We start from the raw sequence: 26,317 nt of genomic DNA, 5'->3' as shown, positions 1-26,317 counted from the left end.
AGAAAGGACTCTCAAACTAAATTCAGTCCTCGAATATGGTCTCATTTCTCAATTGTAAGGGGAAAGACAGGAAAGTGGCAACCCACCCACGGGTATTTCATTGGATGGGTCCATGCCTTCTATCATTATAAGCCTAGGGTTTTGAGTTGAAGAAATGCGGGCTATTGGATGGCACTGGATTATCATACATCAAAGACTCTTTGCATAAATATTTTTCATTAAAGGTAGGCCGTGTTTCTCATTTAGAATCTGCAGTGATTTGTATATGCCACACAAAAATCTTCCCTAACATGTCCAATGGATTCCTTCCCTCTACTAATTAGCATATAATTTACTAATATTGTGTGGACAATAACTAGACTGTAATAAAGGCTATGGCTTCCTAGAATCAAATCCTACACAATTTTTAAGGGAATTTCCAGATAAACTGAAGCACAATGAGCCCCTGGAGCCAACATGAGTCCTGTTCTAAAGAACCTGCAAGTTATCTCAAATAGTGCCAAGGGTAATTTTACTAATAGTCCTTGGTAATTGGTGATACACACACACACACACACACACACACACACACACACACACGAGGCATTAGAATTGCTTTAGGAAAGAATGGTTCTTCAATAGAGAACCTCTAAGACAGAATCAAGATGAAGAATGTGAGGTAGGTGGGTGGGCGGGGGCGGAGGGGGGGGGGAGAGACACTGATTTTTAGCTCATTTCATCAATGCTTAAGAGTTGGAATCTTACCCATCCCTTACCTTACTGCCTGGCCTTAGTAGCCTTATCTGCAATAACTGCTTTTCTCATCCATAAAACAGTACATTATCTAGAACCCACTTTTACTAGGTGTGTGGAAGCTGAGGTTGCAAAAAACTACTATGCTCAAGCATAAACACAGGTACCCCACAAATAATTTTTATAAGCATTTGGCTCATGGTTGCTTACCCTCTGCTTGTTACTATGAAATACATGTCTGCATCGAGGCAGTGACAGCATCTCAAAAACAGGGAACATGAAAAAAATATAAACCTGAGTCCACCTTTTGAGGAACTCAAAAATGGCAGTGAGAAACAGCCAAGTGCCCACTTTTTGTTAAAGGGGAAAACAATGTTGAGGTGGCATTAATTCATAACTGAAGAAGCAAAAACTGACTTTTCCGGGGCTCAATTAAGGGCATTTAATATCACAGGACAGAAAGGAAACTAGAAAGAAAAACAGCTCTTCCCACTGTGTTGCATGTATGAATAAACATTTGATCTCAGCCTGTACGTTCATATACTCTTGGATAAAAAACCCATGTAATCAGCCTGCCTGAAATCCTCCAGTAACTTCCCACTAAATTTAGAAATCTCATTGCTTCCCCAGGCTACAATTTCCTGATTGCCCTAATCCCATTCTACCTTCTATCTCAATCTGTACTCCTCTTCCACTCCTTTAAGTCCCAGGCACTTGAACCATTTTTCCCAGTCACTGGAACATGCTCAGCAGTCTCCTGCCTTTGACTTGTATTCCCTTTTCCAAGGCTGACTCTTCCTCATTCAGGTTAGATGGCACCATCTGAGAGGTCCTCTGGTGACCCTGCCTATCATATATCCTGACTTTTATTTTATTAGTCAGGAATTAATTACAAACTAATATTTACCTTTATTGTCTCTTCCCCCACTTCAGCCACTAACTAGGATACACAGTCTCATTTACCATTATATCAGCAGAGCCTAACATGGAATCTGGCACACAATAAATGCCCAATACATGCATAAATCTAATTAATGAATACTAAAGCGCAAGGTGCTATTAAACAAAAGGACTAGTGTGGCCTTGGAGTAATTTTAAATTCACAAGTATCATTTTTCTGAGGAATATAACAGTACAAAATTGAAATGAATTATACCATTTAAAAAGTTGTGGCTTCTAAGAACACGAACAAAAATGAACCAGGCAAAAGTGCCAAACTGAAAGTGTTTTATATAAATTAACCCATCCAGTTTAAAGTAGATTTGCTATGCTTCACTTAATTCTGAAGAAGGAAGAATATATGCTTCCCACGTTAATAAATCAGAGCAAAAAAGTAGGAAGAGTTTCAATAACAAGGCTGTAGATACATTGAAACCCCTTTTTATATTAAAAGTTAAAATGAAAGACAAATCCAGATTGAACATAGTGACTGCAAAATATAATGCAATTTTGAACAATTAAAATTATGAAAATATACAAAATTGATGGGCAACACAACTAGGCATTTGTACATTTTCCATTATGTGGAGAACACTAAAAATTTCTCTACCTTTTATCCACATCAGATATATGATTTAAACCAAATGTTTGCTTTGGAGAGTCTTAACTTAGGATCTCAGTAGTATAAAAAGCAGTAATTTTTCAGTCTGTAAACAGTAGTCTTTTTTTTTCTCCTTTCCTTTTTTTTTAAATATCAATTTTCCACACAAAATAAAAACAAAAAACCCAAACAAAGTAAAAACAGCAGCAGCAGCAATGAGTTATTTGGGAATTCTCTTTAAATACCAATGACATACAATTGCTGGAGAGGGTGCTTTTTACTCATGTAAGAATATATATATATATATATTTTTTTTAACTGTACACAATTTATAGTGCATGACAGTTTCCAAAAGAACAGATCAATAAAAGATATTGGCCATTTCTGCATAATTTCATTCTTTTTACAATTCTCTCAAAATGTAAGAGGTTGGATCTAATTGAAATGCTACATTTAGTAGGGAAATCAGTTAAGTAACAAAGAAGCATAACCCCAATGTAACATTGTTTGTCACTAAAACCAGTAGAGGACCCAGATGCCCCTAGGAAAGAAAATAGGTAGGCAGACCACTGGAGTCACACACTGTCCCTGAGGACCAAGGCCAGCTCACTGAGCACACATATTCTAGAATGATCATGGTCAGTTGATAGACTTGTTTCAAAGAGCATTTCTACTTCTATACACAGTATTTTTGGATATTCAGAGAAACGTCATTTCAAGAACACATGCTATACACACATAGCCCCACCCCCCCATACACAAAGTTCCATCTAAATAGGCCATAGTTTTGTGAAATGTTATTAGATTTGGAATCAATTTTTAATTCATCTTGTTCAAAGCAGTTCTTTCCTTTTGGGATGGGGTATGACAGCTCTGGCTACCAATTAACATCAAATCTAGTTTTTTGAAATTACTGGATGGACTAAGATTTCCAACAAGTCTTATTTTGAAAAGGTAATTCAGTAATTTTCAAAACAGTTTCCTTGCAAGTTGAGACAGTTATCACCCTATCAAATTGTGAATCTAAAGTCCAAATGATGGAAACAAAATGCAGTTGCTTTGCATAAAGAGATTTTCTAAGCTCTTTTTCTGGTTGCTTTTAAAAGAAAAAAGTATCACATTTCACTGGAGAAGTGAGTTGGAGAGAACTTGGAAGGCCTTCAAGACCAATCCTCCATTAGATACTTGAATTTCCTCATCAAATTCATTTCTTTGCTTTTTCAGAATTACTAACTTTAATGTTATTTGGATAACAAAGACCAAAGACTAAAGCACAGATTCCAACACAAAAAAATTACCAAAGCAATTGTATAAAATGTGTAACATTTTCAAGAGCAATGTTTACATTTTCTGTCAGACCAACCTCTAAAGCTACAGTCTTGGGGAGCTCCAGGTGAACAAGGTTCAACACCATCCTGGTATAACTCTCAAGTTTGAAAAAAGTAAATGCAACCTCAAACCCAACTGATAATGTTTCTTTTGCCAGCCTAAAACTTAAAACCTAGATTAAATCCATATTAATATACATTCTTTCCTTTCTTCCTTCCCAAACCCCCCACTTAAAAAACACTAAGTATTAAATCTTTATTTTCAAGCATATATACACATGTATATATGCTTGAAAATATACGTATATATGTAAAAGCATATACATATATATATATATCTCAAAACCAATGACACTGGTATTAGACTTGCCTGCATAAATTATGTACACCTCTCTTCTTTAAAACAGTGATTCCTGTCTTTCCCGAACAGACAAAAGATAGCAAGCTAGTCCTCAGCAGGCTTATAAGTGGTCTGCACTACTTTCCCCTCCAAACAGCTATAAGTTAACAGAAGCCTGTCAGATTTAACTCTTGCAGGAGCCAGGATGGGGATGTCTTGGCCACTGGCATTATTAAGCCAAAAAACGAGGGCCTGTTATCATCTGAGTGATGCCCTTCAGTGGCAGGTGCTTACGCCAAATTTAATTGGAAGCCCTTTGAGTACCTATCTTGGGTTTTGTGGGAGCTAAGCAGCTGGAAAGAGGGCCTGCTCCCAATCATGGTCCCCTTCTACTGGCTTCCTGCTTCCTAAGGCTCAAGGACCAGACCAAAACACCCACTGCTATAATGGTAGGGCCATTCAGCTGCTCTGAGTTCAATGCTTTATGCTTAATTTCTATTGCTGCTTTTATAGGACACCCCCAACCACCACCACCACCCACCAGATGTTTCTGGTGATAGAAAGGAAGAAGAAAAGTGGGGTTCTCTTGTGGCTGCCATATGCATATGAACATGTATAAAAAGTGGTCAAACCCAGACAAGGGTCCTGCTTCTGGTTTATATACAATAATTTAATCAGTTGTATACATTTAATACCTAAAAAATTAATTCACAATCAAAGTCCTTCATGCATTTTATGAGGAAGTTCTGGATTTAAAATGATGGTCAACCAGATGTAGTTTTTGCCTGGGAAGATGATGTCATTTTCTGTTGTAGAATCATCAGTGCCCGTGGTTCACACTAACTTTTAAATTTTTAGTTTCTTTGTCGTCTCAAGTCTTTTTTTCAGCAGCTCCCCAATTTCCAGAAGTGAGTGCAGATAACTGCTCTGCACTTTCCCTTGTACAGTCTTTGAAAATTTTCTCTCTTCCTACAAAGGAAATAAGAATGAGTGGTCCTGCTCAGAAAGCATTCCCCCAGATTATAGTTTTTCACATGTAAGTTAAAATTACCACTTAACTCCATCAGAAGCTCCATCACAATGGAGTGGGTCATTTTCAATTTCATTAAATGCAAAGATGGCTAATCTCATCACAGATGTCTGTTTCTCCATGTGACTTTTCACTAAGACCCTGTTGCTCTAGCATTACTATTCTTTCAAGTAATCTTAGTCAAGTCAGAAAATTGAGATTTCTGATCAAGGAAAAAAGTTAGAAAAATAATTACTAAGCACTTTGGCCATAAAGTCACTACAATTTTCTGATGAGCTATACAAAGTAGAAAAACTGAGATTTCTTACTATTAGTCATCAGGAAACAAGAAAAAAGCAGAAATTTATTATTAATTTAGACATTATCACAGCTACTTTCTAAAGGCATCACATTTACCAGTATCATCTTTTTTAGTTATAATACTGACACACTTCCCTCCATTTTAATAAAGTCCACAGATTCCAGAGGCCAAACAACTAAAAAAGACCAAAGTTTTCCTAAGGCTGCTCAAATATGTGAGTTAAATATTTGCTGCTCATTTGACCTGTGGTAGACAGCACAAAAAATAAAGGGGATGGGTGGAGTGTTTAAATACGGAAGGAAGATTGGCTAAAAACTGTTAAACTTTATGTGAATTTGGCAGTATTTTAAAGCCCAAAAGAAACCAGATAAGCACACTTTATTACCCAAACATGCATTAAAAGGTATGTACACAAACCTATTTTATTCAGTACTACATAGTCTTTCTTTCCTCTTCGAATTTTTTTTTCCCACCATGTACAGATTTTACTTTTTGAAACAATGTAAGGCTTAAAAAGAGGGAAACAAAAATACTAAAAATTAATAATTCATCAATTAGTACCTCTAATGACCTATATTCATTCTGTATAGTCTATATTCATTCTAAAGTACATAGGAAAACAGTTGAATATACAGCTTAACTGGCTAAAACCAAACTTCTAGGCATCACTTGTCTGATTCCTTTAATCAATCTTTGGAAATGTTAAATGCTCTGAGCCCTTTCCCATAGTAAGCATTTATTCAAAGTTCTAATATGTTGTTTTTTACAAAAGAGGGGCTTACAATCTTTTAAAGTTGGTGTGCCAAGCAAGATTCCATTTATTCCCTTCCCTCCAAGGGCCTGGGTGGAGCTCTTGGGCTGGGATGGTGGCTGCCTCATATTACTAGGGGAGCTCAGTCATCAGCAGAGGCTCAAGTTAGACAAACTACTCAAGAAAATCATTCCCTTAAGATCAGAGTTACATCACTGGAACAACGATCTAGAAACAGGTGGCTCCACAACTGCCCTTCTGGCACCTTCCAAAATCCTAAACCTACTCCAGGCTGGTGCATGTTAACTCACCTGACACCATTTGTTTGTTCTATTAAATTTGTTTTTTAAAAAGAACCTACATTTTAAAAAGTGACTTTACAGGGATTTTCCTTGCAGAATTTTAAGAAACCAGCCTAAAAACAATGATCAGGAGAAAACTAATTCCTTTGATTCCATACTTCCTTATTGGCTGACTTGCTCTGACGTAACTAATACTGACATAATTATTTCTGATGTTCAGCATCTTTCCTTTTTTATGTGATGACTGCTGGGCTGGCCAAAGAAACCAGGCAATCCAGCAGCAGGAAAGTTCTCAGTCAAGGAGATTGTCCCTGATTTCTCAAAAGTATGTCTGGTTTCCTCTGGTGCTCAAAATAGGAACAATAATAATTCCACTCCTCAACAATCTGTCAGTAGTTTTCACAGTTAAACAACACCCCTAAAAAATGTATAACAGTGAAGAGTCAGGGATGAGGGGATGACAGGGAGAAGACCCCACCACCACAATAAAAAACTAGTGCCAGGGGCCTTCTAATCTCAAGTCCTACAAGGAGAGAATGGTGAACTGAAAACTAACTTGTCCCTGTGACAGAAGTGAGAACACTCGACTATCTCTATATAACTTACTGCTGATCAACTACAGTCTCTTACCAGCGAGAGAGAAGTGTCTTCTAAAATAAGTTCTTCAAGTTTAAGTGCAATTAGATGTGTTTCAAGTCCTTTAATATGATCCACAACATTGGAAATTAAAGTCTGAAGCCCAGTAACATAGTCTTGAAAACTGGCAAAAACAGGTGGCTAAAAAAAAAAAAAAATTTTTTTAAGAAGTTGAAAGATTATCAAACATATTTCTTCAATGCTTATATCACATAATTATGTTAAGAGTCAATAGCTCAAAACACATCAATGCAAAAAATAGTACCACCACAATAGGAAAACCTTGGCCGAAGACAGAAACAGAAAATGTATCAAAGGAATCCCAGAGAGCTTCCCTGGTGGCATCGTGGATAAGAATGCGCGTGCCAATGCAGGGGACAAGGGTTCAATCCCTGCTCCAGGAAGATTCCACACGCCAAAGAGCACCTGGGCCCATGGCCACAGCCACTGAGCCTGTGCTCCAGGGCCCGCGGGGCACAACTGCTAGTCCACACGCCCTAGGGCTCACGCTTGGCAACGAGAGAAGCCACTGGCAATGAGAAGCCCATGGACTGCATTAGAGTGGTCCATGCTCACTGCTACTAGAGAAAGCCCATGCACAGCAGCGAAGACCCAGTGCGGCCATAAATAATAAATCTTTAAAAAAGGAAAAAAGGAAACAAAAAAAATCCCAGTAATGGTATAATTAAAAAAAAAAAAAAACAGACAAACACAAGAAACCCAGCCAATCAACTAGTAAAGCTAGCTTTTCACTCAGGAAGTTTTCTTTGAAGGTGCAACATCAACAGAATTCTTTTAACACCAATTGGCAGCAGGCAGGAGTATCAATGTTTGCCTATTGAATGGGTAAAGATATACCACACCATTGGAGAATGTAAAAACAGAAGAATAGGTATCTCTGGCTTTTTGAAAGTTCACTTCATGCCACTTAGCTTTTATGAAAGACCTACATTAGTACCTGTTTTTGCTAACCAAAAGAAATCCAAAGAAGATTTTCACTCTAACAGGAAGAAGGTGAAAAGCATTTGCAGCAAGCTATTATAGAAGTAGTGCACACCCTGAGCAACAAGAATAGCACTGGAACTATTATACTCAACATCAAGCTACCACAGCTCTGAACTCTGTAAGCATCTGTGCTTTATCTCAACCTGTTCTGTGTATCCCATTAGCAAGATGTGTCTTAAGGTAATTGCTTCTTTCCCTTATGCCACTTGGGCTTATGAAAGGTTTCAAAGGAATACTGTATCTTGGTAGCAGGGGAAACCTGTATACGTAGTAATTTCAGATATAAGAGATAGCCTAAGGAAATCATATTATAAATTCATCTTATATATTTGTCCATATTTTAATAGCAGTACTGTTTGTAATATTAAGAGAAAATTAGGACTTCCCTGGTGATAGAGTGGATAGGAAGCTACCTACCAATGCAGGGGACAAGGGTTCAATCCCTGATCCGGGAAGATTCCACATGCCATGAGCAACTAAGCCGGCAAGCCCCAATTACTGAAGTCCTTATGCCTAGAGCCTGTGCTCCACAACAAGAGAAGCTACTGCAATGAGAAGGCTGTGCACCGCAATGAAGAGTAGCCCCTGCCTGCTGCAACTAAAAGCTGGAGCACAGCAAGGAAGAGCCAGCGCAACCAAAAATAATTTTTTAAAAATAAAACAATAAAAGAAAATTAGAACCAACTAAACACCCAACATTGAGAATAAGTTATGGTATATGAATAAAACAGGATGGCACATAAGCATTAAAAGTAATGAGATACATCTATATTTGCTGAAATGAAAAGATGTCCAAGATACCTTATTAAGTGAAAACAAAACAAATAGCCAAGTTCAGAACTTTTGATAGAAAGTTCTATAGAAAGTTTCTATATTTCTGGCTTGTATGTAGTGGCTATCACTGTTGAGTAGGAAAATGGGTGATCTTCTCTTTATTCATATCTTTAGGTTACTTTGACAGAAAAAAGAAGGCTATCCTCATTTTTGGAAATTAGAAAAGCAATATCTACAAAAACTCGCACAAAATCCAAATAACAAAAGCTATTTTGACAAGTACTAGGAGTGCAGGTTTTCTGCAGAAGAGAAAGTAACAGAGCAACTCTGGTCTATACTTTCAAACTCTGCACTCATGATCTGTTAAAATTATCTTGAACAATGAAGGAGAGAAGTAAATAAATGGTAATACCCAGGACAAGTGTCAAATCTAAAGAATTCCTGAACTGTTACTGAACTGTGCAGGAAATTAATATTACTAATAAAACCATCAAAATTTTCAAATGACAATGGTTACTATATTGCTACAATGAACAAAAATCTCCCATTAATGAATAGCATGCCATTGCAGACTATATCCTGAACATCTTTCCTTATGAAAAGAATACAAATTATGTTAATGTTTCACACATTCAAAAGTTAACCAATTAAGATGGGAGGAAACTCCAAAGTTGAATACAAACAGAAATACATGAATCTCATCTACATCCCATTAATAACATAATCCGAGTTTTAAACTCTAGTGCTTTTATAGAGTACCTCAACTACTACATTCATTGAACATATTCTAAGGACAAAAAAGAACTGCAAAAATTTGAACTTCAGTGGGTTTGTTACTGGAACTGGTAATGGAACCAATGTACTATTTCCAAAACTATTTACAGTGTTTACTGTAAAACAGCAAATGAATAAATATATTGATCCTGTTGGGAACTGTTGTTCTCACTCTGAAAAGAAAGCTACAAATATGGAATGAGAGAAGGAATGGAAGGAAGAGGACTGTGATATTGGACTACAGCTGGAGGTTATCAGTAAGAATTAATTATTTAAAACTATGTGTGTATGTATCTAAATAAATTTCCTGTCTCTCTTCACTGACATTAACTAGAAGCAATAAAACCCCAATAGCAATTAATGCATCTAACAACTAGATCTTAGTATTCTGAATAGCTATTCCCCATAAAGGAACCAGGGCTCAATGGAAAAAACGTATGATTTCATTTCAATGGCTGAGTACAAAGTGCTTAGAACATTTTGTGGTTTCAGAAAGTAAGGGCTCAAAAACCAATGAGGACGAGTTCAAGGACAGGAACCAGCCTAAAGTGGCTCCCATTAGCCAAATGTGGGCATCCAAAAGAAAATGATGACAACGGCTTATAAGGCAAATTTTAAAAAGAATGAGTACACAGTGATACTAAAATAGACAGTTGATATTAAAAATATACAACTCTATTTTACAGAATGCCAGATAATAAATTATTAATGGTTAGTAACATTTTTTAAAAATTACCATTCTGGAACCATCAAAGTAATAAATGACTCATGCAAGTCACACTAATAATGAATGTTAAATGTAGTGGGTGAAAAGCTCTGGGGAACAAGACACTCACAGTCTCAATTCACAGATTAATTACAGAGAGGAAAGACATAGTCATAATAAAGAAATCTGGCAGATACTTCCTTTATCAAATAATTAAATCTGAAATTATCAATAATGGGACATAACATTAGTGCCTCCTGATTTAACTGCTAAAATGGACACAGCATCTAAATCTAATGAAACAATTAACCAAATCCAGATTGTGAGAGGAGAAGGCAGTGGCACCCTACTCCAGTACTCTTGCCTGGAAAATCCCATGGACGGAGGAGCCTGGTGGGCTGCAGTCCATGCGGTCGCTAAGAGTCGGACACGACTGAGCGACTTCACTTTCACTTTTCACTTTCATGCATTGGAGAAGGAAATGGCAACCCATTCCAGTGTTCTTGCCTGGAGAATCCCAGGGATGGGGGAGCCTGGTGGGCTGCCGTCTGTGGGGTTGCAAAGAGTCGGACACGACTGAAGCGACTTAGCAGCAGCAGCAGCAGATTGTGGTATATTCTACCAAAAATCTAGCTAGACTCTTCAATGACAAAGACAAACATAAAAAGCTAAGGAAGTACTTTCAATGAAAGAAGAGAACAGTCAAATGACAACTAAAAGCTGTGTCAAATCCTTAGTAAAATTCTAGGATTCTGAAAAAGACTATAAAAGTCATAACTGAGATAACAGGGGAAAGGTTAATGTGAACATATTATTGTATCAATATTAAATATCTTGGGTGTGAAAATGTCTTGAGTACCGTGGTTTTGTAGGAGACTGTCTTTCTTTTACCCTGGTGAGTTAAATATCACAAAGTCTATACTTTCAAATGGTTTAACAAATGGGGGTGGGGGATGTTAGAAAAGAGAAAGGGCAAGAGAGAAATGTGACAACCATTAATAAGTGGTGAATCTAGGTATGGATGTTTGGGTGTCATTATAGTAGTCTTTCAGTTTTTCTGTATTAATTTTTTTTTAAGCTGGGGAGAGAAAATGAATGCATATAAGATCCTAAGATCCTTTACAAAATGCAGGAAAAGAGTGGAAAAAAAAAGCAGCATGCAGCCAAATTGTTACTTGTGTTTTCTCTGTTATTACCATGATGATACTAGTTTCTTTTTTCTTCTTCTTTTTTTTCTGTAAATTTAATTTGTATGGTCGCAGGACACTCTCACAGTAACTGGACACCCAAAGGATAATAGAAATAGTCTGAAAGAAGAAAAATTGCAAATTCATCAATAAGGATTACACTCAAGATACCTATCAGGAACAAAGACTATGGACTAAACCAATTCTATGCAAACAGCTCCTCTTTGTAAATCCCTTCAATTTCTCTTATAACTCTCCACTCTAATTCTACAGTCACCACATTGATCCACGTCTTCTTCATCTCCTCCTCAGAATACTGCCTTTACTCTTCTCCTCACTCTCCCAGCTCTAAACTAATCCTCTACTCAGTCCAATATTCTTTCATCTCCTTGCAGGAAATAGGGATCTATTAACATCCTTTTCACTGAAAAGTCCAAATTTAGGCATGGAATCCAAAGGTTCCATACAATATGCCTCTCCGCGCCCACTTCTCTATCCAGATAAGACACTGGTGCAAACCTCATGTGCAAACCTTAACTTATGTACGAAGAATTCTCCCCCAGTTGGTCAGCACCCATTCTCCTTTGTATTAAGTTAGGAGTTTACAGTATATTCATGTACATACACACACACACACACACACACACACACACACACACACACACACAAGTATTTCTCATTCACTCATATTATCTCTTACACACTTGAAATGTGCCAGTCACCAAAATAGAGAACACAGTCCTCAGGAAGCTTACAGACTAATAGAAAAAGAAAGTAATTAAACGTGTGACAAAAGGAAAAAAGATACTGGACTATGAGTATTTGTGGTCCTCCTCTTTTTCTCTCTGGCTAAAAAGAGTTTTGCTACATCAGCTCCTGGATTCTCCTTCATAATGCAGAATCTTAGCAACTAGTGAAGAGCAGCAACAAATGTAAAAAGCAAATTAAAAATTTAACAAGAATTAACTTAAACTACATAATAGTTGAGTCAAAAAAGAGGATGAACAGAATAGAACTAGATTTAGAGTGAATCTGAGGATTCTCTAGAGATTTGTAAAGCAAATTTCAGAGTCTTACCCTAGCAGTATAAATTAAATTCTCCTGATATCTTTGGAAAGATTTAGTTCAGAAAATTGAAATTGCTTTTCAATTAACAAAAGGTGGTGATGATGGGTTAAATTATAGGTATAAGGTGCCTATTACCTGTTCATTTTTGAAAATTAATCCTCCACACAATCAAGGAAAACTGAGTTTTTTAGGATGAAAGCAAAAACATACCTCAACCAAGAAGACTAGATTTTCTAAAAGAGTAGGATGTGTTTTCAAGTTACCGTCTTTAACTTCTAAGAGGTCACCTTTACATTTACTGAAGACATCTGAAAAAGGAAAAATATTTTATGGTTTTATTCAGCTTTTGTTTCAGTGTTATTTTGTACAATCGAGTCAAGAATAAGCAGATATAAAGACTTAATACACAAAGCTCCCCCTCCCCAATGAACCAAACACTAAAGAATATCTGTTTTAAGCTCTTTAAAAAGTCTCATGACTACAGCTCTACTATCTTCAAAAGATAAAAGGTAGACTTATAAATTATACTCTAGGGTCTAAACACCAGCTATGTCTTTCCATATACAGGGCACTCACATAAAAGTAAGAATTCAAGTAGGTGATTTAAAGAATTTGTGTCATTATAGACAGAAAGACTAATGTGCATGGTAGAAATGCACCTTCATAACAAATTTCATGTTTTACTCTCATAATCTTGATCATCTTTTAATTTTCAGCTTCATTCGAGCAACAAAATAAAAAACTATTTAGGCTCTGAAAAAGAAGGGCCCTTTCTAAATTTAAAATGCACAATAACCTATAATGGAAAATAATCTCAAGCTGTACACATGAAACTAACACAGTGCTATAAATCAGCTATAATGAAATAATACTTTTTAAAAGTATTTAAGAGAGCTAAAAGAAACACATATGTATTTACTCAGTTGCTTAGCTTTGCAACCCCATGGGGTGTAGCCCCCCAGCCTCCTCTGTTCATGCGATTTTCCAGGCTACTGGACTGGATCGCCATTTCCTTCTCCAGCAGATCTTCTGGACCCAAGGATTGAATCCATGTCTCCTGGGTCACCTGCCTGGCCTGCAGGTGGATTCTTATACCACTGAGCCACCTGGGAAGCCCTATGTTCTTTACCAATTTCATTACTATGAATTTTACCCCAAGGAAATACTCAAATAAGTACCCAAACAATTATGTCCCAAGATATTTATTTCAGCATTGTTACACATAATATATTATGTACTCAGGGTATATAAATAAAACCAGTACATGGATTCAATATTATGGAATATTATGCAGCTCTTAAAACAAATGGGGTGTGGATATAACTGACATGGTAAGAGGTCCAAGATAACAAAAAATAAAGCCAGAAAAGCATGCATTATATCTTTGCCTATATTTTTTTTAAAAAATCACTACTATGTATTTCCATATGCATATGTATGACCGTGCACATTTCTAGAAATACAGACTGCAGAATGTCAACAGCACCTACTTACCTCGGCGGGAATGTGACTGGTAAAGGGGGAAAGACCACACCCATTTGTGTACTGTACTGTTTTACAAAAAGTGTCTACTATTTTTGTAAACAAAACTTTTTAGTTTTTTTTTTTGTTTTGGACCATGCCATGCATATGCGGGATCTCAGTTCCTCAACCAGAGACTGAACCCACATCCCCTGCATTGAGAGCATGTAGTCTTAACCACTAGAATACAAGGGAAATAGAAACAAGTCTTTAAAACTACCAATTCTGGACTCTGAGGGAGAAGGAGAGGGTGGGATGATTTGGGAGAATGGCATTGAAACATGTATACTATCATGTAAGAAACGAATCACCAGTCTATGTTGGATACAGGATGCTTGGGGCTGGTGCACAGGGATGATCCAGAGAGATGATATGGGGTGGGAGGTGGGAGGGGGGTTCAGGATCGGGAACTCATGTACACCCGTGGCGGATTCATGTCAATGTATGGCAAAACCAATACAGTATTGTAAAGTAAAATAAAGTAAAAATTAAAATAAAAATAAATAAATAAATAAAAATACCGAAAGTGTACATTATTATTTTTCAAAATCTCTTTCAAGTTTCTATTAAAAAATGAGCTGCTGTCAGACAGTCAGATACAATATGGGAATCCACAATTGGAACACTTACCTTTTAATTGTTCTAGTAAAGACTTAAGGCTATTCTCTACTCGCTCCTGGATCTCCACTGTATCCTCTACAATTGACAAACAATGAAAAACTTTCAATTTGTTTTTTAAATTAAGATAAAGAAGCAAAACCAACACCTGAAAGCATAGGCAAGGACATTTTCTTTTAAGACCCACAGGCACCTAAATTCCATTACTGAGAGAAAGATGAAGGACAGGAAAAGGAAGGAGAAAAGGAAAAGAAAGGTGTTAATCACCTTTCCGCCAAAAGCACTATCTAAAATTCTCTAGGAGGACTAAAAATTTATGTGTTTCAAATACACTAAATGACAGAATCAACAAGCCTTATGATTTGGGAAAAATAAAACAGAAATATACATGATCTATAAGGCATTTGTTATTCTCACTGGGTTGACAGCTTAGGGAAAAAAAAATATGTCTTCTCTACAAAGTTTAGGCCTTCATTTTTAAGTAAAAATTTCAATCTGATACAAATGAACCTATTTATAAAACAGAAATAGACTCACAGACATAGACAACTAATGATTATCAAAGAAGAAAGGGAGTGGAGGAGGGATAAATTAGGAGTTTGGGATCAGCAGATACAAACTACTATTTATAAAATGGATAAATGACAAGGTCCGACTGTATAGCACAGGCAACTGTATCTTATCATAAACCCTAATAGAAAAGAATATGAAAATATATACAGATATAACTGAATTACTCTGCTGTACACCAGAAATTAACATTATAAATCAATGATACTTTGAATTAAAAAAATTTTTTAAATAAATGAGTGAATTAAAAGAATTCAATTTGAAATCCAACGATATTTCAACAAACCAAGGATTTCTTCAACTTTTGGACCTAAAAAATGATTTGAAATATGGAACGGACTTAAAAAGGTAGGAAAGGGATTGACTGGTATTTAGAGGTGCCTAACCAGGGAAAGTGGGGGAGGGGAGAAAAGGTGGTAGAGAAAATAAAATATGGAACAAACTTAAATTTGTAGAACATTACTTGTAAACAGTTAATCGATTTTCTTATAAACTGTTAATGGATTTTCTTGTATATCAAACCCGACGTTCCAGAACAGCTCCCAGCTTCCACCTCTGCCAAACTTTTCCAAATATGTGAGGTGATAGGTATTTTGTTGCATTCAGTAAGTTTTCAGTGACAAAGATGCCGTAAATATACATGCAAGTATACACTTACCTAAACCATTGATGTCCAGCTCATAAATATCGCTGACAAGATAAAAAGAGCTGGTCTGACACTGAGAACAGCCAGAATTAAAGAATCCAGCCATTCTGGTAGGTACAGGACCAAGGAAAGGGTACTGGAAAGGAGAAAAAGTGATGTTCTTTAAATCCACTGAAATTTCAATTCATAAAATGAATTCACAAAATGAGAAAACAAGGAACAGTAACTACTGTATAAAAATCTATTTCCATGATTAAATCACAAAGCTTTGATCTGCAAGCTAATAATAACCAAATCATTATGATGAAAACAAAAACACTGCATTAATTTCTTGGTAGGTATTAAAAGTTAATCATCACAAAAAAAACTACTCTGCTTTTCCTCACTATCCAAGTTGGATACTGAGGAAGCCTTTGCAATTCACCAAGTTTAAAAAGTTTTATCTTTTTCCTGTAGATGCCATAAACTGGGACAAAATTCTATTCTTTAATACTCATGCGTTTAAGTGTTAAGTCACTTTAGTTGTGTCCAATTCTTTGCAACCCCATGGACTGTAGCCCACCAGGCTCCTCTGTCCATGGTATTCTCCAGGCAAGAATACTGGAGTGGGTTGCCATGCCCTCTTCAAGGGGGTCTTCCCGACCCAGGGATCAAACCTGTGTCTCTTGGGTCTCCTGCACTGGCAGGCGGGTTCTTTACCACTAGCGCCACCTGGGAAGCCCCACTTTACTACTCGCCCAACCCCAACTCCTATTTTCAAAAAGACAGTCACAGGTTTTTGCAGCTTTGATTGTAAATAAACACTGATGATACCTGAATGTCCTTCTCAATAAACCGCTTTCCCGTCTCCAGGGCCACCTCCAGCTGTTGAAGGAGCAAACGGAGAATGTCAATCCGGGAGGACACTCCATTCTCAGTGGTCTTCTCTGAGTTCTTGGGCCCGACAGAGTGGTTAAGACTTGGAAGTCCACTGATTAGCCTCAACGTTAAGGAGCGGATTCTTAACCACATTGTCTCCTCCTCCAGGGAAAGTTTCTTATGTTCTTCAGAAACATCCCTTAAAAAGAAACATTCCCAAACCATCCAATTTATTCATGTCAACTTTAAATCTTTTAAGGTTCACTTTCATTAGTCAAGATGACTTTGAACGATCCCAGCTTTCATTTAATAGCTGAACGATCTTGGACAAACCAAAACAGTCCAAGTCACCACCCTGGTATCCATAAAATGGAAAGATAACGTATCTAACAAGCCATTTTTCCCTTACATGAGACTGGTTTTTCTGATGATAAAATACATAGTATAAAAAATTCAAACAACACCGATATAAAAAATACTAAAAAATGGCAGGAAAATGGGCCCCAATAGCCTAAGAATCCAAAATATTAACATGCTTGGAATAGATCTTTTCATACTTTTACAATATAGATGTACAAAAAATGAACTACAAATATTTATATATTTTAAACAAATGAAATGGGTTCACAGTAGTGATTATACTGTTTTGTAAACTGCATCTTTTTATGACAGTCTGTACAAAAAAGAGTTAACCTAGTAAGCCTGGGGCTATTATCTTTACTAAGAAAGGCCTGCTTGCAGTGGTTGGCCCCTGGCTGAGGTCTGGGAACCCAGTGTGCCAACCATTCCCTAAATAATCAGTGGCTCACTGTGCCTAGACTGTTCACACAATCATGTGGTTTAGGGTGAACAGCGCTTTCCTTCTGGGAGTCTGAAATGTTGGTACATGCTACACAGTGGGTGCCTACATAACCAGTTGATAAAAACCTAGGGCACCAAGTTGTTAACGGGCTTCTCTGGGCAGAAATACTGCACACACGTTACTTCATTTTCCGCTGCTCAAGAAAGGAGCATGCCCAGCGTGTTCCTTCATAGGAGGAAGAGAACACTGGGTCTGTGCACAGGGTTCGCCACAGACCACCTGAATCTCTTTCCCTTGCTGGTTCCTTTTGTTACAAAAGACCTTAGCTGTGAGTCCAACTACATGCAGAGTCCCAAGAGTCCTGGCAAGACACTGAATCACAGCATATTCAGAACTACCTCATGCACATGTCTCTGCAACTTCTTAGTTTCCACTTTCCTAGAAGTGAAAGTGAAAATCACTCAGTCATATCTTGCAACACAGTCCATGGAATTCTCCAGGCCAGAATACTGGAGTGGGTAGCCTTTTCCTTCTGCAAGGGATCTCCCCAACCCAGGGATCAAACCCAGGTCTCCCACATTGCAGGTGAATTTTTTACCAGCTGAGCCACAAGTTGGTACACAGTCTTTTCAATCTTGATATGTATCACTAAAATTCCCTACAGGAAAGTTATATAAAGTTTTACTGCCACGTAAATGCACAATAGTCATTCTCCCATAACCTTGCTGAGAACAAAGATTAATCTTTTTTTATCCAATAGGTTAAATCTTTGTCTGATAGGTTAAAATACAAATATAGATATAAAGTGCATTTCTTCGAAATTCCTGTTAAACCCTTTGTTCCACTTGTTTTTTCAGTTATCTGCTTCTTACTGATTTACTGAGTTCCCTATATATGTGAAGGACATTAATATATATGAAGAAAGTTAATAATTTACCAGATACCTCTAGAACCTGTTAACAAATTCACTTCTATATAGCAAGTTAATATTTACAGGGGTCAAATCCTTCGTTTCCAGATCTGAAACAATGCTAAGGAAGGCTTTCTCAACTTTTTAAAGATATTTTTTATATTTTCTTCTAGAATTTCTAAGTTTTAACATAAAATCTTTAATCCATCTATAACTTGTTTTCATGTTATGGTGTGAAAGAGGAACTTTTAGATTAGCCAGTAATTTCAACATAGGGGTGAGGTTTATTTTCTTCCTTTGGCTTACCTGTATTTTCTGATCTCTACAATATACATGTTATTGTATGACATAATTATATATATGTATGTATTATATATTATATATATAAATAATAAATATTAATATTTATTATATTTTATATATTGTTATTTATGACATTTTATATATATTAAAATATATTAATATATATTTGTATATTATATATATTATATACATGTTATTGTATGACATAATTATATATATTTATATACATATAACTCTTAAATTCATCCTAGTTCTATTTTTTTTTTGATTCAGCTTGCCAATATTTTATTGAGTGTTTTTACATCTGTATTCATAGGGAATATTGGCACCTAGTTTTTTGGCACCTAGTTTTTTGTTTTTGTGTTTTTATTTATTTTAATTGGAGGCTAATTACTTTACAATATTATAGTGGTTTTTGCCATACATTAACATCATCCTTATTCTTTAAAAATAAATTTCTTGGGGTTAAATTCCAGTTACCTGTCTTTTGGATCCCAGCTAAAGAAAACATTTAAGTCTCTGTTGTCTCGCAAGGCTTCCCATGGAATGTCATCTTCTTCTGGCCGAAGATTCATTGACTTTATACTTTCTGCTAAGCTGGTTGATCTGGGATATAGAAACTTTATTTAAGTATTATTCAATAGTAAAATAGTCATGAAAACATACTAGCCAGGACTTTGTTTTACTAGAGAGAAAAGGAAAGGGTGAAGAAAGGAAGGCTTTACTATTAAGAAGTAAAAGCTTATATAACACGAAATAGAACCAAGCATTGATCATACTGGCCTGCTACACAGCTAGAGAAAGGCATCTGAAAGCCCAACCAAAATAAAACTCATCAGCATTAACTCCCAAAATCTCATGTCTGTGGGGTATGGGGAACTTTGTAAACACAACATGGACCAGGGACAATGACCATGGTCCAGCTGGCTTCTGTGTGGAACCTGGGATGGTGCTGACAATACTCGATCACTTCCCATGACAGGCACTTTCTCCTTACTTCCCTTTTCCCTCCTACTCCCACCGCCTCATTTTTCTTTAGCTTAAGCCCACTAATGACACCCATGAGCCCATTAATCGCTCTCAGCATCTGATCTAATCCCTTAGTCCCTTACTAGTTCTCATGCAATACTTACATATTTGCTTCAAGTAGAAGGTCTAACAACATCCGCTCAGTACGGACTTGTGCAAAATGAAGAGAATTATTCAGCCTGTTCCTAAAAGCGATAAACTCTGGGATCTTCTCAAATGCACCATATTTGTAAGCTTGAATAATATATTCTGAGGTCTGGGGGAGGAAAGACATCACCTTGGTATAAATATTTCACATGTCAGTCAATGAAGACAAACCTTGCAAGACAAAACAAAACACTCAAACTAAAATTAAGATGTTGAAACTAATCTTGAAAGTTTCTGGTCACCAAGCAGAATACCAGCTTTTAAAAATGTTATTTTTCTTCTATCATATACTGGAGTCAAATGTCTTCTTCACTAGTATTATTATTAATAATACTTAGCCACTGCTACCACCACACAAACTTCCTCCTAGGAGTTGTGCCTTTCATTTAAACAGGACTGAAAGTTTCGTTATACACATCAGTCGAAATTTTGATTAGTGCCATAGTGGAAGGAATGTTACTCCATATTTTTCTGCATCTAAGATACACTTTCTTTTATACCAAAACACCAGTATAATATAACCATCCCACTACCATCAGAAGTAAAAAGTACTCTCCTTCAGAAAAAATGACAGGCTGCCTGTTGGTTTTGTTTACTTCTGAATAAGCACAGGATATACGTGCATTGCATCAAGATAGAATTCATCAAACAAAAGACCTAAAAAAATTCATGTCATAATCCATTCTGAAGACAGAAAATTCAAAAACCAGTTACCAGTCCATCCAAACTACTATGCTAGAAATGCCATAAACAGGTAAATAAAGGGAACACTCAACACATGTACTTTAATTAGATTAATACATATATACAGATGAAACATGAACAGAGGCAAGATAAAGAATACTAAACAGAAATTCTGGCACAACAGAAGGAAATCTCAGGGAAGAACTTCATGGGTATGGGCCTTTGCCATCAGGATCAGAAGTCAGAAGAACACCCTTTCGGGCTAAGGAAAGTATTAAGCTCAAAGCTGATGTCTGCCCCAAAGATCCTTTACAGAAAAGCTAGTCTTTTTGCACAGCCTCAGTCAGTTCTGTCCCCATCTCCATTATGACCGAGTCATTTGCCCAATAGGAAAATAGGCCAATAGTCAACAACATACCCTCTGATACACAGCCTCGCAGGGTTCATTTCAGGCCGCGGGATTGCGCCACGGGCGCTAATTCAACTGCATTCGATGCGGCTTTTAAACCCCCATGGGACACCTCGGCGAGCTGTTTGCCTGCAGTATCTGGAGAAATTAAAGACGGACGGACACAAGAAAATTAAAAAGATTACTTGTGATCCTGCAGGTTTAAAGAAGGACTATCTGAGAAAGCTCAAGTGTACCTTCTAGCCTGATTGACAGTGATACACCCAATCAAGGAGAGGCCAGGATACCCTAAACACATATGCCTATCCAATGGCCTCCTGGCTTGGAAAAGCCAGGTTTAACATCAGCCCTTGCAATAGGACCTTATAGTTTGGGGGGAGGTGGGGGCTGGGAGGGGAAAGGCAGCTGGTTAGGAACATATGATCCAGAGACTAATCAGGATAGAGATTTTATTTTGGCGATTCCAATCAAATTTATTAATTACAGTTGCAAAATACACTGTGATTAAAGGAAAGAACTCAGCCTTACCGAGTGCAAAGGAAGTTTTTAATTCCTGAGTGGGCCATGGAATACCACTTAAAAAAAAAAAGGCAAGAGAATAAGAGGCCACAAAAAGGGAATGCAGTCCTTTAACTAAGCGTAATCAGAGTTCTCTGGCTTCTGTTTTTGAGATAGTCCTCCTTTAATACTGCAGCGTAGTATCCCTGCAGAGCTAGGAAAGGGCCTGGGCAGCTACCAACAGGACAAAAACTGAGGAAGTACTACGCTTTGAAGCAACAAGGCCTTATTGGAACTGCAGGCAAAACTGGAAGCCACGGGTACTTTAAAGACTTCTGAATATCACAGAATGTTGTCTGTACCCATTTCTATTCATTTATGCACCAATGAGGCTATTTGGATCCCATATGGATGCCTGAAATGAACCCTGGTCACTGTGAAAATTAGTAGAATATTAATACATGGACATTAAATCCCTGAATGATGATCTCTGTGAATACCTAAAACAGAGACTTTTAAAGGCAATTTTTTAAAAGTATGAACATGTACGTTACTTCTGGAGATATGTGAATATAAGCTCTTAATTCTTGTATTATAAAAATCTACTCCAGATAAGATGACGGTAGACAATGACCTTTCCAAAAAGAAAATCCCTATGTAGATTTCCAAATAGAACTTTCAATCCCACAGCACAAAGCCTTACAAAGCAGATCTTCCAGGATTTTAAGGAGCAGGTGTTCTTTCAAAGAACAAACTGGGAACTGAAATGTATCAGTCACTCAAGCAAAAAATCATCTGAGGATGCCAAAAACTACTGAGCATAAAAGATGTAGAACACAGAGCTTTAGCTTCCCAGAGAGGTATTTCTAACACTGTCAGGAGGTTTAACACAGACAGTACAACACTACAACCATGACCTTTCTTAACTTCAGACTCCTAAAGGGAACAGTCCACACCACAGTCTCCATTTTCCTATTCTGGGACCTGGCCTAGGCAGTACAGTTTAAGGTGTTTGCCTTGCTGTATCATGCCTTGCTTTTAGCCCCAGGACCTAGTCGTCACCTTCTCCTCCCCCTCAGTTATATACTTTAATGTGATTAAATAGCTGTTTTCCCTAGTTAGTAATAATACAAATAAATTTCAAGTGGAGTTCTAGTCCCAGATTCATAAATGCTTTACTTTTATCGTCTTCAGCATCTCATATATTCAGGTGAATTAGTCACTCCTGCCACACATGACCATCGGCAAAATACCAAACAAAGATACCAAAAGCCACTGAGGACAATGTGCTGTCTCAAATCACTCCTGGAGATCTCCTTTCCCTATTACAGTACTTTCAGTTGGGTTGTTTTATGTGTGAGTATATTGTTTTCAGAACATTTCTTCAGGTAAAATGTATTTTGTGGGGGAAAATATTAAAGATTAATTTTTATTAGCATAAAATAATGTGCCTTTATTGACCAATTCATGAACAAATATAGTTCCTCTAGAATGCTGGATGTTTGAAAACTGGACAAAAACCAAACTCCAGACTTGGATTAATCCCTTAATTAACCCCCCACTCCCACAGCAAAGCTATTTGAGAAACAAAACTTTGAAAAGGATTCTTCAGGATATCAAATGTTTATTTAACCTTTCCCTTAGAAACACAGTAATGAGAGTCAGAATGAGATTTGAAATATACTCTTCTTTGGAGTTTTTCCTCAGGTAGTGAAACAGAGAATGGCAAGCATAGACATTTGAATACACAGTGAAAACTCGCAGATTTATAATTTGACTGCCCACTCATGCTAGGAGAATTTAGAACCAAGGTCCTAGAGATTCCATTCTGACCCTAAAGCTAGGTCAGCAGCTTCTGAACAATATATTTAAATGCAGGTGCCTACTTCTGTCTCTCCCCAATCAGAAGTTAGGGCACAGAATGAGATCTGAACAGACACAATCACTGTTGGGAAGTGGAGTCATGGGGAAGAGGGATAGAGCTTAAAAGTCAACTGATGATGCAAAGATTGCCACTCTGTGCTACACCTGCCCTCTAGGCCATGCCTTGAAGTGTGGCAGAATTTAATTATCACAAGCTGAGAGCAACAAACCTGTATTCCAGTGGTTAGAAATGCTTCTGTCCTATGCCCGCTTCCTGTTTAATATACACATGAAGGTGTGGCAGTCATAGTTACAAAAGGGCTTTAAAAAAAAATCTTCATGAGTGTTGGCCAAGAAGAACCTCAGAAACCAGCTTCCTTGTTGCTGTTTCTTAGTTGCTATTAGACCATGAAAATGGAACACTGTGGGCAGACACCAGGCATGGCCAGATTCCAGGTGGTGAGTCTTAGAAGCACACGAGAAGCAAGCAGGTAGTGGCCACTGCTGAGGCGTGTCTTTTCTCCACGTATGTTCCTGAGTGGTTCTGCATACTTCGACTTAGTAGAGACCATGGCTTTTTATGGCTTTCCCACAAAAGCTTCTGCTTAACTGACAAGTAGAGACAACATCTGCTTGCAGTGAAAAATATGGTGCAAATCCCATCCTTTCATTATGGCACATAAAAACTCTATCTTATTTATCGTCACTTTAAAATACAAATTATTGACTTAAGTTTCTTAAAATGTCCTTCAAATGGTTAATTTTATAACTGAAGAAAAGGTAAGTGTACTCTCTGTGATAATGAGTACAGTTGCCATAAACTTCAGAAATCCATAAAATAGAGAACAAATGCTATTATAAAATCATATTTGGCATCCCAGTCTATAAACTCTTATGGGCTATTTCTTATACCCTTAGAAAGTCTCTTAGGGATTAAAAGACAGACCTAATAGGCACTTCCTATTCTGTTAATAACCAGTTTTTATATGCACTTGCAAGGATTCTATTTAACACACCCGTTCTAACAACCACAGATAACTCTCTACCTCTGCGTACCAGCCTTCGGCCAGGAAGATATGGCCTAAGGCGCTGGCAAGTACAATGGTGCGCCCTCATGTGTGCATCTGTGACTTGAAGAAGATGTTCTCTGGGTCATGTGCATTCACCGGACCAAGACCACATTAAAACAACAAAAAAGAAATGTTGTTTTCACTTACATCTTTCTGGTTGGAGTGGAAAAACCTGAGTGCGAAGTTACACGATTGGGATGCAGCAGCATACTGACCTAGGGATCCGGCGTATCGGGTCAAAAGATAACTAGGTCGGAAGGAAAAAAAAAATGTTATACCCATCCAGCTCTAGTATCAAATACTGCACTTCAAATTACTACCCACCTCTAGTATCAAATACTACACTTCAAATTATGCAAATAGCTAGGGCATAAGAAAAGTTTAAAAAATTGTGCCAAAGAAATGATGTAATTCACAGAATCAAATAAAAAAAAAAAACAGCAAAGTTAATTCAGTTTTATACAATGCTGTCTTCCTAAAACAGCTCTATGGGACATAGAGAAAATACCCTTGATTCACGACAAAGAACAATCAAAATACAAATTCAAAGGATCTCTGAGATCAATGCATAATGTATAAGTCTCAAACTCAACTGCAAGGCAGAAGTAGACTTCAAAACAATGTGTGCTAAGGAAAAAGAGTTCAAAGTATGTTAACTGTTCTTTTGAAACTGAGGAAAAAATTTTTTAACTATTTCTAAATTGTACAAATTTAAAATTACCACAAAATGCTGAAAGATATAAAAATCTGCTTTGCAATGGGTCATACATAACAGGCGATCATTTAATCTACAAAACATAACACAGGAACAACGTTTCTGCTAAAATTAAAATACTGGAGTTCCATGTACGAGGACTCCACCCTGCTGGGCTGCTCATTATTCAGAGTATATACTACCAACCCAATGGTGTCATGCTGGATATGCTTAGCATCAAGGCTGGAGTACAGATCCACCACTGGTTCAAACGCCCCCAGCATACAGTAGATTCGAACAAGCAGCAATTTGAATTGAGCATTGGAAGGGCTGTGAGTTAGTCCCTCTTCCAACAAAGTCAGGGCCTGCCACACAGCGGTCTCATCACCTAGAACCAAAATATAATAGCATTATCCAGTTTTTGACAGCAAATGAGGGTTCTCAAAAATAAAAAACAAAAACTTAGTAATATCATCCCCTCCACTAACTATTTTAAGGATTAGGCTGGGTGGCATAGAACAAATTTTAGATACAAACCTGAAAGCAAAATAGGGAATTTCCCTGAATAGACAGTCCCTCAATAGTTATCTCAGTTCTTAACTGAGGTAAGATCTGCAAAAACGATGCAACTTTAACTTGCTGGGTCTTAAAGAGAAGTTTGGAATCTCACAGAATCATAGATTCTGAGAAGAGATGGACTTTGAAGGAGAACTGGAATCCACCAACCTTCCCAGTACAGGGTTTCCTCTATAAAACCCCAGACAGATGCTTTCTCTAGACATCATTTTTCTTCCACATGTAACTCTACTGTCAACTAATATTTGAAAAAAAAACTGCCCTCTAATAATTAAACTAAAATGATACACTTTTTCTGGAGTACCAAAATTCAAAAAGTTACACACATCAATATTCTTAATGGGTAAGTAATTTCTCTTTTATGAAATTATCTAAAGAAAATAATATGAAATGCAGATAAAGTTTTACATACAAGGACATCTACTGTACTAATAAGAGAGGAACAGTAAACTATAGTTATACCCACACAGGGAAATATCATACAGCCATTTGACATTAACAAGGAATTTTTAATCGCAAAAAAAAAAAAAAACGAACAGTAAAGACCAGTAAAAAATACAGAATTCAAATGAGTATGAAGAGTTCATCTCAAGTATATAAAGCATTCACAAACAGAGAAGGAAATATGCAAAAAATGTTAGTATC

At 37.0% G+C, this 26,317-nt stretch overlaps 1 protein-coding gene across 1 annotated transcript in view; it reads right to left on the bottom strand.

Annotated features, from left to right (window-relative positions):
• Positions 1-2,646: 2,646 nt before the first annotated feature.
• NAA25 (N-alpha-acetyltransferase 25, NatB auxiliary subunit) overlaps positions 2,647-26,317 on the bottom strand; it is a 64,730-nt gene continuing 41,059 nt past the window's right edge. The window contains exons 14-24 of the mRNA XM_069558130.1: positions 25,304-25,484; positions 24,550-24,649; positions 19,836-19,987; positions 19,183-19,308; positions 16,643-16,886; positions 15,842-15,965; positions 14,626-14,691; positions 12,685-12,782; positions 11,416-11,526; positions 6,955-7,101; positions 2,647-4,909 (exon numbers count right to left, since the gene is read on the bottom strand). Of these exons, the coding sequence (XP_069414231.1) occupies positions 4,787-4,909; positions 6,955-7,101; positions 11,416-11,526; positions 12,685-12,782; positions 14,626-14,691; positions 15,842-15,965; positions 16,643-16,886; positions 19,183-19,308; positions 19,836-19,987; positions 24,550-24,649; positions 25,304-25,484 (1,472 nt within the window). The 3' untranslated portion in view covers positions 2,647-4,786. The remainder of the gene's footprint in view (positions 4,910-6,954; positions 7,102-11,415; positions 11,527-12,684; positions 12,783-14,625; positions 14,692-15,841; positions 15,966-16,642; positions 16,887-19,182; positions 19,309-19,835; positions 19,988-24,549; positions 24,650-25,303; positions 25,485-26,317) is intronic.

This window comes from Ovis canadensis, chromosome 17, assembly GCF_042477335.2.
Source record: "Ovis canadensis isolate MfBH-ARS-UI-01 breed Bighorn chromosome 17, ARS-UI_OviCan_v2, whole genome shotgun sequence".
Taxonomy (NCBI): domain Eukaryota; kingdom Metazoa; phylum Chordata; class Mammalia; order Artiodactyla; family Bovidae; genus Ovis; species Ovis canadensis.
The sequence above is the reverse complement of the archived record's forward strand: the minus strand, read 5'-3'. Positions and strand labels throughout refer to the sequence as shown.